This window comes from Bos taurus, chromosome 18 (genome assembly GCF_002263795.3).
Source record: "Bos taurus isolate L1 Dominette 01449 registration number 42190680 breed Hereford chromosome 18, ARS-UCD2.0, whole genome shotgun sequence".
NCBI classification, from domain to species: Eukaryota; Metazoa; Chordata; class Mammalia; order Artiodactyla; family Bovidae; genus Bos; species Bos taurus.
Window position 1 is genome coordinate 43378163 of NC_037345.1, and position 14266 is coordinate 43392428.

General features: G+C 44.1%; 1 protein-coding gene across 7 annotated transcripts in view; it reads right to left on the minus strand.

Annotated features, from left to right (window-relative positions):
- CEP89 (centrosomal protein 89) overlaps window positions 1–14266 on the minus strand; it is an 84986-nt gene that overhangs the window by 64958 nt on the left and 5762 nt on the right. For 6 of the 7 annotated variants that reach the window (XM_005219049.5, XM_003587232.6, XM_010814840.4 and 3 more), the window contains 2 exons: window positions 8617–8775; window positions 4262–4448 (listed from right to left, as the gene is read on the minus strand). In XM_005219049.5, coding sequence (XP_005219106.1) covers window positions 4262–4448; window positions 8617–8681 — 252 coding nt within the window. In that variant the 5' untranslated portion in view covers window positions 8682–8775. Of the gene's footprint in view, window positions 1–549; window positions 681–4261; window positions 4449–8616; window positions 8776–14266 lie in introns of those variants that run through there. The other variant, XM_010814841.4, reaches the window with a different exon arrangement.

Sequence of the window (14266 nt, forward strand, 5' to 3'; positions counted from 1 at the left end):
GACAGAAAATAATAAACACCACTGTTAATCCTAGTGAAATTACTGAACTTCAAAGGATAAAGATGAACCTACAAAAGTTATCAGACAGAAAAATCAAGTGACCTCAAATGAGAGAAGAAAAGGCTGTAACCCCTTCTCTGCTGTTACTCTCGGCGGTCATTTCAGAAAAGTTATATATGGTCCCACGCGACCAAGTACCCTTTCTTTGTAACACTCACCATAATTCTAATGGATTAACTTAACTGTGGGACTAGGGACCCTTGTACTGATTCTCCAGCACCTAGCACATGCCTGGTACTCAGCTGGACAAATAGATGTCAAATTATTTACCGACCCAAAGACACTGTCCACGCTGACAATCCTTTACAGGATGGAGGCGCTGAGGCACAGGGAGGTTATCTGACTTCCCAAGTCATACACCTGGGAAGCAGAGAAGCCGGGAACTTGGACCTGGGTTTCTGAACGTCCCGGCACTGCTCTTGTTGCTGGGCTCTCGTACCGTGCAAACTGACCACACATTCACACAGCCCGCTTCCCCTCCAGCCTTACTTTTTGTGGCACCAACAAGAAAACTGCTGAAAACAAGACTTGCTTTCCATTGCTAGGCCATTTGCTTTCCATTTGCTAGGCCACTGCTAGGCGGGTACACACTTCGCACAAAGATGTTTGCCCAAACTACCCTGAAACACAGAGAGAGGCGTGAGGCAGAGACTTATACCCAAACTGCCTGACGTGGGCTGGTCTGTGTCCTTATCTTACTAGTTTTGATTGAAAAGAATAAAGGCATAAATTATTTACCTGAGATTACAAAATGCTTATAGTAAAACTAAGGAGCAAATAAGAAGCAAGTGTCTACAGTAAAAATAATACTTAAAAAAACAGAACTAAATGGACAGGGAGGCCTGACGTGCTGTAATTCATGGGGTCGCAAAGAGTGGAACACGACTGAGCGACTGAACTAAACTGCACTGAAGGCAGTGTCTCCTTCACTGCTAGCGCCATCTAGTGATTAAACAGTGGTTTTTTATGCACCAAACACCCATTCTCTTCAAAGATACGTATTTTAATCCTCAAAAACAAACAACAATCTTTACGTCTAGCTAACAGTCTTGAGAGGCTCAAGGACTGTCAACACAAACTCTGATTCTAAACAGGAGAAACGGGTTGTCCTGATCTGAATCCTGCCTCTGCCACTGGGTGGTGGGCTGGATGACCCTGGGCAAGTCACTTATCCTATTCTCTCTCACACGTACCCACACAGGTGTGAAGTAAACGAAATGGCATGTGTGAGCTGCCTGTGCACGTGTGTGTGTGTTAGCCACTCGGCCATGTCCAACTCTCTGTGACTCCAAGGACTGTGGCCTGCTAGGCTCCTCTGTCCATGGAATTCTCCAAGTAAGAATACGGGAGTAGGTTGTCATTCCCTTCTCCAGGGGAATCTTCCCGACCCAGGGATCGAACCCAGGTCTCCTGTGTTATGGGCTGATTCTTTACCGACTGAGCCACCAGGGAAGATATCAAATGCTCAGAAAAAGTCAATGTGTCTTCTTCCCCTTGAGGTACTAATCCTGAGACTGTGGGAAACAAATCCCTTTCCAGCTTCAGGGCCCTTTCATTCGTTCCTCTGCAGGTTATGATGAGACCTTTCAACTGCAATCACTTACTAACACTCCACCTCTGGCTCCGCCCCTGGGCTGCACTGCGGAAAGGCTTTCCTCTTGGCTGGCATGTGCCGAAAGGTGGAGACCTGCACCCACACACTGCTGCTGGGAAGGCAAGTGGGAACTACTGCTCTGGAGAACAATTTGGCAACACCCACTGGGGTACACGGATCAAGTGTGCAACGGAATAATCTAGATGTTCACCAGTAGGTGAGCAGATAAATAATGTGTATGCAACTCAAAAAACTACAAAGCTGAGAGGAGGAAAGGTGGGTTCCTGTATGGTGACCTTTGCACAATTAAATATATATACATATAGTAACACATTTGTTTCCTGACACTTATTTGCAGCAAAAGAATAAAAACAGACTTCCAGAACACATCCCAAATCCAGGAGGAGATGGCCTTCCAGGGATGAAGCAGATGGGAGACAAAGATTTCAACCCTAACCATAATTTTCTTTTACTAAAAATTGGAAGCAAAAAAAAAAAAAAGGTAAGATATCAGTACTTGCTCATCCTAGAGAATGAGAACACTAATGTGTTACATTATGTTCTATATCTCAACTGTGGGGGTGCCTGGCTATGGAAAATGCACCTGTTCAGCTTTAATAGACGGCGTCAAACAGTTCCCCCCAACAATGGTGGTGCCAACTCCCACTCCCACAGCCCCTCCGCCTCCTCCCTAATCCTTGATACTGTTCGTTGCCTTGCTCTACTTTTTAAATTTTTAAAACAAATTTCTGTACTGTACATGGGTCCTTGAGCCACCAAGACACAGTGGCCTGAAAAATAAAATTGTATGTTTCATTAACAACAAAGGAAAACAAACAAACAAACAAAGGAGCTTGTGGAGGGCACTATTCTCTCTCTCCACTCAGGTCAATGTGGTAGCAAGCTTCACTCCCAATTTTCCTATCACATGTCCAGAAGAGTTGAGTGCTACAGCTCTACCTATAGCCTGGGTCCAAAATACCAGCCAGGAAGTGTGCAGCCATGAGGGCCGGTGGGTGCTCACACGGGCCTTTCAGAGCCCTGGGGGAGACCTTTTTAGGCTCTTGGCACCTGTCTGCCTGTCCAGGGCTCTTTGCTGTGGAGAAACCTAACTCTGCATGTTAAAGCCTGTATATGCTAGAAAGTGATGGTCAGTTTCTGAAATACATAAGGATTCCACAAAATAATTTCCCTAAGACCATCTAAAATGTAATTCAAAGTAGTGGAGGATAATCAATAGAAATAAAATTAGTATGACCATAGTCTGACATTGCAAGTCTTTAAGTAGAGTCACTACAAGTAACATGTTATAGTGATGGTGAAAAAGAAAAAAAAGAGAAAGGAAAAAGGAATTACAGTGTTGTCTTTTGCCATTAAAGAAATGGTGCTATCCAGCTTTCAAAACCCTAGGAACACAAGAGTTTAAACCAGGACATGTGGGCAATGGTGGAGAACCAGGCTCCTTCAACCAGAGAGGTATCTCAGCTCCCCAACATGTGAAGTGAAGTCACTCAGTCATGTCTGACTCTTTGCAACCCCATGGACTGTAGCCCACCAGGCATCTCTGTCCATGGAATTTTCCAGGCAAGAATACTGGAGTGGGTTGCCATTTCCTTCTCTAGGGCATCTTCCTGACCCAGGGATCAAACCTGGGTCTCCCACAATGCAGGCAGACTCTTTACCATCTGAGCCACCAGGGAAGCCCCCTATAGGGCTGAAATAGAACCTATGTCACCCAGACAGCCAGAGATGAGAGCATGTAAGCGCTTGAACTAGACACTCACACATGTACCCTAAGAATGTCAGCTACTGTGGAGAGACGTGTGATGATGCTCCTTGTCAGGCATGAGTCTAAAGAAACACTGCAACGTACACATACGGAAAAGTGACAGGAAAATCAGCTCAGGGAGGGGGCAGTCAAAGGACAGAGCAGGATGACTAGCAGTGGATGGAAACCTACGTTAAAGACAGGAAGATGTTTCTCTGTTTCTGAAAAATTTGTCTTGAAAGATAAAGGAAGGAGTTTTAAATTTTGGGCTTCCTGAGTAGCTCAGCTGGTAAAGAATCTACCTGCAATGCTAGAGACTCTGGTTCAATTCCTGGGTTGGGAAGTTCCCGTGGAGAAGGGATAGGCTCCCCACTCCAGTATTCTTGGGCTTCCCTGGTGGCTCAGACAGTAAAGAATCTGCCTGCAGTGCAGGAGACCTGGGTTTGATCCCTGAGTTGGGAAGATCCCCTGGAGGAGGGCATGGCAACCCGCTCCAGGATTCTTGCCTGGAGAATCCCCATGGACAGAGGAGCCTGGCAGGCTACAGTCCATAGGGTCACAAAGGAAAGAGCAGGATGACTAGCATCAGATGGAAATCTATGTTAAAGACGTGAAGATTTTCTGTTTCTGAAGGACTTGTCTTGAAAGATAAAGGCAAGAGTTTTAAATTTAGCCTAATAAGGTAGAAAATGAGACTGGACCAATAATAAAAAATAAGCCCCCAAACAACAAGCCATTAACAGCTGGAGAGAAAAGGGACCTATTTTCTAATGCACTCGGCACACTTTCCTGTGAGTTAATGTCAGGGTGTAGAAGAAACGCTGGAAGGCGGCAAGCACCTGGTTTCTGTGTGGTGTGGCATACGTGGCGTCGCAGAGACTTCCCTCTTCCTTGCAAGCGCTGGCGTCTCCAGACTGCCTGCGGCTGGACGACAGGTGCGAGTCCGTGTCCTCGTCCTCCTCATAGCCCAGCATTTCAAAGGATGGCAGAGAAGATCTTCTTCCCGTTTCATTCTGCCAGTGTGGTCTGTGTTAGAACATTCAAGATCAAGATAAAGAACAAGCCGCTTAACACCTCACACTGGTTTATATACATGTAGTAAAGGGACCGCCTTCAAGTCCCCCTGTGATGTTCTGGGACCACACGACAAAACAGGCAGCAGCTAAAGGGTGAAACCATCCGCTGTTCCATCTCTTTGTAGAATTTCTTTCCAGTTTTTCTCCTAGATTTCTATAGTTATAATCACTGTATACATATACAATTTGCCTCCTTGTTAATAAGTCTTTAAAGTCAGACTCGAGTAGATACATCAGTTCAGTCAGCGATTCCCCGTACTTAGGTTCCCTCCCCCCCAGTTTTTACCGACACAAACAGCTCTGCAATGAACACCAACGTGCAATCTCTTCTGTATTGAGGATTCATCCCATAAAACAACCACATAGAGAAAGGCCAGAGTCAAGCAGTATGAACACTTCACAGGTCCACATGCATCCCCATAGAATCACTTCCCCAACCTGTGACTACATCAGTAATAATTGTCTAAAACTTGCCAAAAGAATCTAAGTGAAGTGAAACTCGCTCAATTGTGTCTGACTCTTTGCAATCCCATGGACTGTACAGCCCATGGAATTCTCCAGGCCAGAATTCTGGAGTGGGTAGCCTTTTCATTCTCCAGGGGATCTTCCCAACCCAGGGATCGAACCCAGGTCTCCTGCATTGCAGGCAGATTCTTTACCAGCTGAGCCACAAGGGAAGTCCAAAGAATGTAAACCTCACTGCAAAAATGTGCATTTCTTACTGAGACTGGGTGCTTTTCCATACATTTGTGTGTGAGTCTTGGTTCTTCTATTGTGAATTGTCTGCTCATGTCCTTTGTCCCTTCATCTACTCCGATTCTAGTACATTCATTCCAATTTGAAATGAACTTTTCCACCTACAAAAATTAAAACTCTGACTTTGTATTTACTAGTAATATTTTCGCAATTCTGTTGATTTTATTTTGGCTATGTAAATTTTTTTAACATACAGATGATTTAAAACTAAAAATTTTTTTTTAACCTTCCAAATTCTTAGCTCAGAAGTAAACAGTAGTCATCTCCTTCTGAAAGGTTGGATTAGACTGGATATAGGACCTCGTGACATTTCTACATATATACAAATTAAGCCTTTCATTCAATAGGAATGTTTTGGTGCATGAATTACGCAAGGCTGAAATCTGATTTTTTTCTAATGCTGCTAACAAATAAACTGTTGAATCCTGTCCTTTCCCTTTGATCTGTGTGGCTGCCTCTATTAGAGTTTCAATATCCTTGCAAACACTAGGCTCACCTCAGGACATTCTTGTGCACCTCTTATCGCTGATCCAACACTCCTTTAACTACTTCAATATGTCTTAAAATATGATGGGGCTAACACAGCCCTCCCCGAGTCAACATTCTTCCCTTCCAGATACCCTTTTACAGTCTTATCTGATTATTCTTTTCAGTGAATTTCAGAATCACTTCCTCATCTTCAGCTCTTATTCAGCCAAAGTATAAATTCTCAGCAGGAGAAAAACAGGCTATACTCAAACATTTCAAAAATGGAATCAAGATTAAAATGCAAAAACCAAAAGTATAAACACATCCTGCCGCTACTGCTAAGTCACTTCAGTCGTGTCCGACTCTGTGCAACCCCAGAGACGGCAGCCCACCAGGCTCCCCTGTCCCTAGGATTCTCCAGGCAAGAACACTGGAGTGGGTTGCCATTCCCTTCTCCATAAGTGTAGCTCAATCAGTAAAGAATCCACCTGCGATACCGGAATCCATCTGTGATGCAGGAGACCCGGGTTCAATGCCTGGGTCTGGAAGATCCCCTGGAGGAGGAAATGGCAACCCACTCCAGTATGCCTTGCCAGGAAAATCTCATGGACAGAGGAGCCTGGCGGGCTACAGTCCATGGGGTTGAAAGAGTAGGACATGACTTAGCAACTAAACCACCAACATCCTAGAAGGAAATATGTGAGCATTTGTATAATGCTGCAGTAAGGAAAATCTTTCTAGATTTGATAATAATGTCAGAACTACAAACAATGATATTTATTACTACATAAAAAATATAGAATTTCTTGGTATGTTTAAAAAAAAACCCTCAAATATCAAAATTAAATACACAGGGCAGATAAAAGTCAAATCTGGTGATGTAATCCCCACTCCAACCCCACGAGCTCTTAAAGCGTCTTCTCACCGCTCCTCGGGGAGACTCCAAACCTTGGAACAGGATGGCAAAGGTCCCCTAAGCCTGCCCACTCCTCCAGCACCATCTCAGGTGACTCCCCACCTCACTTGACTCCTCCCAGCCACAAATATCCTCCCCTTCACATGCTCACGTGTGTCCTACTCCCTCTTCTCTGTCTAAAAAGCTCATCCCTGCACCATGCTTCATTCTGAACTCCAAAGCCAAATTTGCCTGTTACTCCAGGAGTACATCAAGGCTGTATATTGTCACCCTGCTTATTTAACTTATATGCAGAGTACATCATGAGAAATGCTGGGCTGGAAGAAGCACAAGCTGGAATCAAGACTACCGGGAGAAATATCAATAACCTGATATGCAGATGACACCACCCTTATGGCAGAAAGTGAAGAGGAACTAAAAAGCCTCTTGATGAAAGTGAAAGAAGAGAGTGAAAAAGTTGGCTTAAAGCTCAACATTCAGAAAATGAAGATCATGGCATCTGGTCCCATCACTTCATGGGAAGTAGATGGGAAAACAGTGGAAGCAGTGTCAGACTTTATTTTTTGGGGCTCCAAAATCACTGCAGATGGTGATTGCAGCCATGAAATTAAAAGACGCTTACTCCTTAGAAGGAAAGTTATGACCAACCTGGATAACATATTAAAAAGCAGAAACATTACTTTGCCAACAAAGATCCGTCTAGTCAAGGCTATGGTTTTTCCAGTGGTCATGTATGGATGTGAGAGTGGGACTGTGAAGAAAGCTGAATGCTGAAGAATTGATGCTTTTGAACTGTGGTGTTGGAGAAGACTCTTGAGAGTCCCTTGGACTGCAAGGAGATCCAACCAGTCCATTCTAAACGAGATCAGTCCTGGGTGTTCATTGGAAGGACCGATGTTGAAGCTGAAACTCCAGTACTTTGGCCACCTCATGCAAAGAGCTGAGTCATTGGAAAAGACTCTGATGCTGGGAGGGATTGGGGGCAGGAGGAGAAGGGGATAACAGAGGATGAGATGGCTGGATGGCATCGCCAACTCGATGGACATGAGTTTAAGTAAACTCCGGGAGCTGGTGATGGACAGGGAGGCCTGGTGTGCTACGATTCATGGGGTCTCAGAGAGTCAGACATGACTGAGCGACTGAACTGAACTGAACTGCACCATGCTGACCAACTCCCAGCCCTCAGGCCATTCCCAGCTGGTTCTTGTACATCCCACAGCTCTTCCCCAATGCCTCCCCCCTCGGGAGGAAACCTTCCTGATCCTTAGCCCTATGTCAGCCCTAACCCAGCTCAAGCAATAGAGAAAATGATGTTAAAGAATAATGGTTACAGTACAGGCATCAACAAAGGTAAATTCAACAGTGTGACTGTTCAGAGAGGACACTCATGAGAAGTTGTGACTGACAACTCTCGCCATCTACGGTTATGGCTAAAAGCAGTGAATTCATGGTCTCGGTGCTGCCATGAAAGCAACCAGTGTCTTCATAAGCTATAATTTAACAAGATCCACTCTGGAGAAAGTTTGGATACAATTCAAGACTGATTCAGAGAAGGGAATGGCAACCCACTCCAATATTCTTGCCTGGGAAATCCCATGGACAGAGGAGCCTCGTAAGCTAGTCCATGGGGTCGCAAAGAGTCGGACCTGACTCAGCGACTTCACTTTCACTTTCCACCTTCATGCACTGGAGAAGGAAATGGCAACCCACTCCAGTGTTCTTGCCTGGAGAATCCCAGGGACAGGGGAGCCTGGTGGGCTGCCGTCTATGGGGTCGCACTGAGTCGGACATGATTGGCGTAACTTAGCAGCAGCAACAAAACTGATTAATGTTCCAGGACACTATTTCTTTGACACTGGTGATAAAAACCTGCATGCTAAGCTCTAGTAACAGCCACATGCACACACACACACACCCCCACGCAGAGCTGCTCCCCCTCTGCCCTGAGAGGAAGCTGAGCCCAGGACACGGTCCTTACTGATGCCTCAGCTCTGAGGTAGTGGCGTAGGGCTCGATCAAACTGTCCTTTTCCATGGAGGTCATGTCGCTCTCAGAGTGGGCTCTCCGGCGAGGCTGAGGAATGGCAACGGTCCGGCCAGTAAGTGTTGTCGATAGAATGGCTGCAGCCAGAGCAGATCTGTGGACAGAATCACCCCAGTGAGTCAGTGAGACACGAACCCTCAAGCTGAAGGCTGAACAACAGGACACGTGACTTAATCAAGGTTTCTTTCAGCTCTACAGTGTTCAGAGCATATCCACTGACTACATGCCTGCAGTCAGCCGGCTGTGTGCCATCACTTCATTCCCACAGCAACTGCATGAATAATTTGTCATCTCCGTTTTCAACAGACATTAAATGACTTCTCTAAGCTTTCCCAGTTAATGGAAGATGAAACCAGGTCTGTGATCCAAGCAGTCTATGTTCAGGTAGTGTTCCTATTAGAATGAAAGATCGGAATGGAAAAAAAAAAAGAGAAATAAAAAGACATAAAAGAAAGGAAAAGGAATTTGACAGTCTTGCAAATTATTCAAAACTATAACACAGGAAAGTGTGAAAGTGTTAGTCACTCAGTTGTATCTGACTCTTTGCAACCCCATGCAGACTATAGCCTGCCAGGCAGGCTCCTCTGCCCGTGCAATTCTCTATGCAAGAATACTGGAGTGGGCAGCCATTCCTTTCTCCAGGGGATCTTTCCAACCCAGGGATCAAATCTGAATCTCCTGCATTGCAGGCAGATTCTTTACCATCTGAGCCACCAGGGAAGCCCTATAATATAGGAAAGACAGAATAATAGGTTTACCCTCCCACGTGAAAAATCAAAATAAACAATTAATTATCCCAGCTTACTGCCTGAGAGAATGTCTAGGTTACAGCACAGAGAGGAGGAAATGAGGTGGAGCTGGACAGACTCTCTTGAGTTGTGGGAATGGAGTGGAGAGTCAGGGAACACCAGGGCAGATAGAATCTGCAGGACCAGAGTACCAGAGAGGAGAGAGCTGAACTGAGAGAACTCCATAAACCCGCAAGAGGCCCCACTGAGAGCTCAGCAAAATGCTCCTCGGTGCGTGAATGCAAGGACACTGCCCAGGGCCAGGGGAGACCCATCCAGGAGGATGGGAGGAACAGCGCCTGATGCTTACACACAGCTGAGGACAGCGCCTGTTCCCACCAGACAGATGGGAAAACACTGCAATTCATGGGACACTGGGTACAGCACTCCAAAAGCAGAGGAGAATGAACAGCCCGAGACTGAACACTGCTCTGACCCTGCCTAACAAGGCAGAAAAGCAAGACCCAAAAGATCAGTTCCAAGTAATTCCATTGTATCCCAGAACAAAATTCAACTAGACTTACAGGAATACAAAAATATCCAGCACTCAGCAACGTGAAACTCACAACAGTGTCTAGCATGCAATCAAAGATAACCAGACATGCAGACAGAAAAACATGACCTAAAATGAAGAGAATAATCAATCAAAACCCATCCAGAACTGAACTCACATTAGAAGCAGCAGAGACAGACATTAAGACAGTTATTATAATTGTGTTTCATATGTTCAAAAAGCTAAGCAGGGACATGGAATATTATTAAATAGACCTGAACTTCAGGAGATGGAAATTACACCAGATGGGGTTAACAGTTAGGTTACATATTGCATAAAAATGAGTGAAACCTGAAGGTAAAACAATAGAAAATAACCAAAAAGAAACATAGGGAGGGAAAAAAGAAAATAGTAAGATCTGAGATTAAAAAAGGGATTGTTTCATGTTTTAAGTCACTACGTTTTAGGAATTCCCTAGCAATTCAGTGGTTAGGACTCCTCACAATCACTGCTAAGGACCTGGGTTCAATCCCTGTTCAGGGAACTAAGATCCCACAAGCTGCTCGGCGTGGCAGGGGAAAAAAAAAAAAAAGCTGCCAAGTTTTGGTGTAATTAGTTACCTGCCCAATAAATAACTTCCATCAAATGGTGCTAGAACAACTGGCCACCCACATGCAAAAAAGACTTCCCTGGCGGTCCAGGGGTTAAGAATCCATCTTCCAATGCAGGGGATGAAGGTTCAATCCCTGGTTGGGGAACTAAGATTCCACATGCCCCCAGGCATCTAAGCCCTTGAACTGCAACTACTAGCCCGTGTGCTCTGGAGCTGACTCCTGCATGTGCCACAGCTAGAGAAGCCTGCACGCTGCAACAAAAAAAGATCCTGTCTGCTGAAACGAAGACCCAGTGCAGCCAAAAATAAATAAGTAAATAAAAACATTCTTTAAAATAAATAAACACAATGGAATTATATTTTTTAAAAAAGTGAACTTGAATCCATACCTTGCACACCATATGCAAAAATTAACTCAAAATGCATCATAGACCTAAATGTAAAGGCTAAAAGTATAAAACCTCTAGAAGAAGCTATAGGAAAAAATGCTTTATGACTTTGGGTAGGCAAATATTTCTTAGATATGGTACTGAAATCTTGATCTATAAAAGAAAGAGTTGACAAGTTGAACTTCATAAACATTAAGAATTTCTGCTCTCTGCAAAACTGTTAAGAAAATGAAAAGACGAGCCACAGATGAGAAGAAAATATTTGCAAATCATGTATTTGATAAAGAACCTATTTTATATTCAGTAACAGTCAATCCTAAAGGAAATCAATCCTGAATATTCATTGGAAGGACTGATGCTGAAGCTGAAGCGCCAATAGTTTGGCCACCTGATAAGAAGAGATGACTCACTGGAAAAGACCCTAATGCTGGGAAAGATTGAGGGCAGGAGGAGAAGGGGACGAAAGAGGATGAGATGCTTGGATGGCATCACTGACTTGATGGACATGAGTTTGAGCAAGCTCTGGGAGTTGGTGATGGACAGGGAAGCCTGGCGTGCTGTAGTCCATGGGGTCACAAAGAATTGGACACGACTGAGCAACCGAATGGAACTGAATAGGAAAACAATTCAATTTTTTCAAGTGGGCAAAAGATGTTAACAGATACTTTACCAAGAAAGTTATACAAGGGCAAATGAGCACATCAAAAGATGCTCAACACCATTAGTTAGTAGAGAAATGCAAAACAGAAACATAAGGATACCACCACACACCTATTAGAGTGTCCAAAAGTTAAAAGATTGGCCAAGATAATCCCTTCAACCTGGATCTGGCAAAACGGCTCCCACAAAGAGAGATGGCGAGAAGAGGAGGCTAGTCTGCCATCAACGAGGTGGCGACCAGAGAGTAACCCACCAGCATTCACAAGCACATCCAGGAAACCAGCTTCAAGACAGGTGGCCTGGGAACCGTTGAAGAGATCCAGGAATTTTCCAGGAAGTTGACAGGAACTATACAGATGTGCACATCAACTCCAGGCTCAACAGAACTGTCTGGGCCAAAGGGATAAGGAATGTCCTATACTTTATCAGTGCGGTTGTCCAGAAGGCGTAATGAAGATAAAGATTCACCAAACAAGCTCTGGACATTGTTACCTATGCATCTGTCACCTCCTGCAAAAACCTACGAACAGGGGACTTTCCTGGTGGTCCAGTAGTTAAGAATCCACCTTGCAACGCAGGGGACACAGGTTGTAGCCTTGGTCAGGTCATGAAGATCCCACACGCCACATGGCAACTAAGCCCACGTGCCGAGTGCCACAACTACAGAGTCCGTGCACCACAACAAAAGATCCCATACGATGCAATGAAGACCCTGTGCAGCCAAATAAATAAATGTTTTTTAAAAAGATTATAAAAAATCTCTATACAGTCAACATGAACGAGAACTAATCCCTAATCATCAAATCCTTACCAACACCAGACCAAACCAAGTGTTGGTAAGGATATGAAGAAATGGAAACTCACACTGTGCTGGTGGGACTATACATAGAATAATAATTTGGGAAACAGTTTGGCAGTTTCTTAATAGGTTAAATATATCCTGACTACGCTAAATCTTTTGGCTGTGTGAATCACACCAAACTGTGGAAAATTCTTCAAGAGATGAGAATATCAGACCTTACCTATCTCCTAAGAAACCTGTGTGCAGGTTGAGAAGGAACAGCTAGAACTGGACATGGAACAACCGACCGGTTCCAAATTGGGAAAGGAGTACGTCAAGGCTGGATATTGCCATCCTGATTATTTAACTTTTATGCAGAGTACATCATGTGAAATGCCAGGCTGGATGAATCACAAGTTGGAATCAAGATTGCTGACAGAAATACCAACAACCTCAGATATGCAGCTGATACCACTCTAACGGCAGAAAGTGAAGAGGAACTAAAGAGCCTCCTGATGAGTGTGAAAGATGAAAGTGAAAAAGCTGGCTTGAAAGTCAACATTCAAAAAACAAAGATCATGGCATCCAGTCCCATCACTTATCACTTCATGGCAAATAGAAGGGGGGAAAGCGGAAATAGTGGCAGATTTTATTTTCTTGGGCTCTAAAATCACTGCAGATGGTGACTGCAGCCATGAAATTAAAAGACACTGTCTCCTTGGAAGGAAAGTTATGACCAACCTAGTCAGCCTATTAAAAAGCAGAGACATCACTTTGCTGACAAAGGTCCGTATAGTCAAAGCTATGGTCTTTCCAGTAGTCATGTACGGATGTGACAGTTGGATCATAAAGAAGGCTGAGTGGCAAAGAAGGGATATTTTTGAATTGTGCTGTTGGAGAAGACTCGATAGGCCCTTGCACTGCAAGGAGATCAAACCAGTCAATCCTAAAAGAAACCAACCCTGAATATTCACTGGAAGGACCGATGCTGAAGCTAAAGCTCCAATAGTTTGGCCACCTGATATGAAGAGCTGACTCACTGGAAAAGACCCTGTTGGGAAAGAAGAAAGGCAAAAGTAGAAGGGGGCGGCAGAGGATGAGATGGTTAGACAGCATTACTGACTCAGTGGACATGAATTTGAGAAAATTCCAAGAAATAGTGGAGGGCAGAGGAGCCTGGGGTGCTACAGTCAATGGGGTTGTAAAGAGTCAGACACAACTTAGCGACTGAACAACAACTATATGACTCGGTCATTCCGCTCCTAGATACTTTCACAAGAGAAATGAAGCACAGGGCCAAAGACTTATGCACAAATATTCATAGCAGCTTTATTTCTAGCAGAGAATCAGCCCACCAGTTGCTGAATAGACAGATGAATGGACAGACAACTGCATATTCACATAATGGAATGCCATTCAGCAATTAAAAGCATGCATTACTGATTTTCACAACAATATGGATGAATCTCAAAATAATTATGCCGAGTGTGAGAAATCAGCATAATTGTTTTGTGTAATTCCGATTCTATAAAATACTAGAAAATGTAGACTAATCTATGGAGACAGAAAGCAGGTGGATGGCTGCCTGGGAGGGTGGGGCTGACATGTGGGAAGTGAGAGAGCGGGAGGGAGGAATTACAGAGGGGCACAAGGAAACTGGAGGGGAAGACAGGTACAGTAATTATCTTGATAGTGACGGCGATGGTCTCACGGGTATAAACACACATCAAAACTTATCAAAGTATTCCTTTTAAATACCTAAGATTATACGTCCATTATACCATAAAATTGCTTTTAAAAAAGATAAAAGACTGTCTAAAGCAGAAATAAGAAGAACAATATGCTTTGGGATTTATAATAT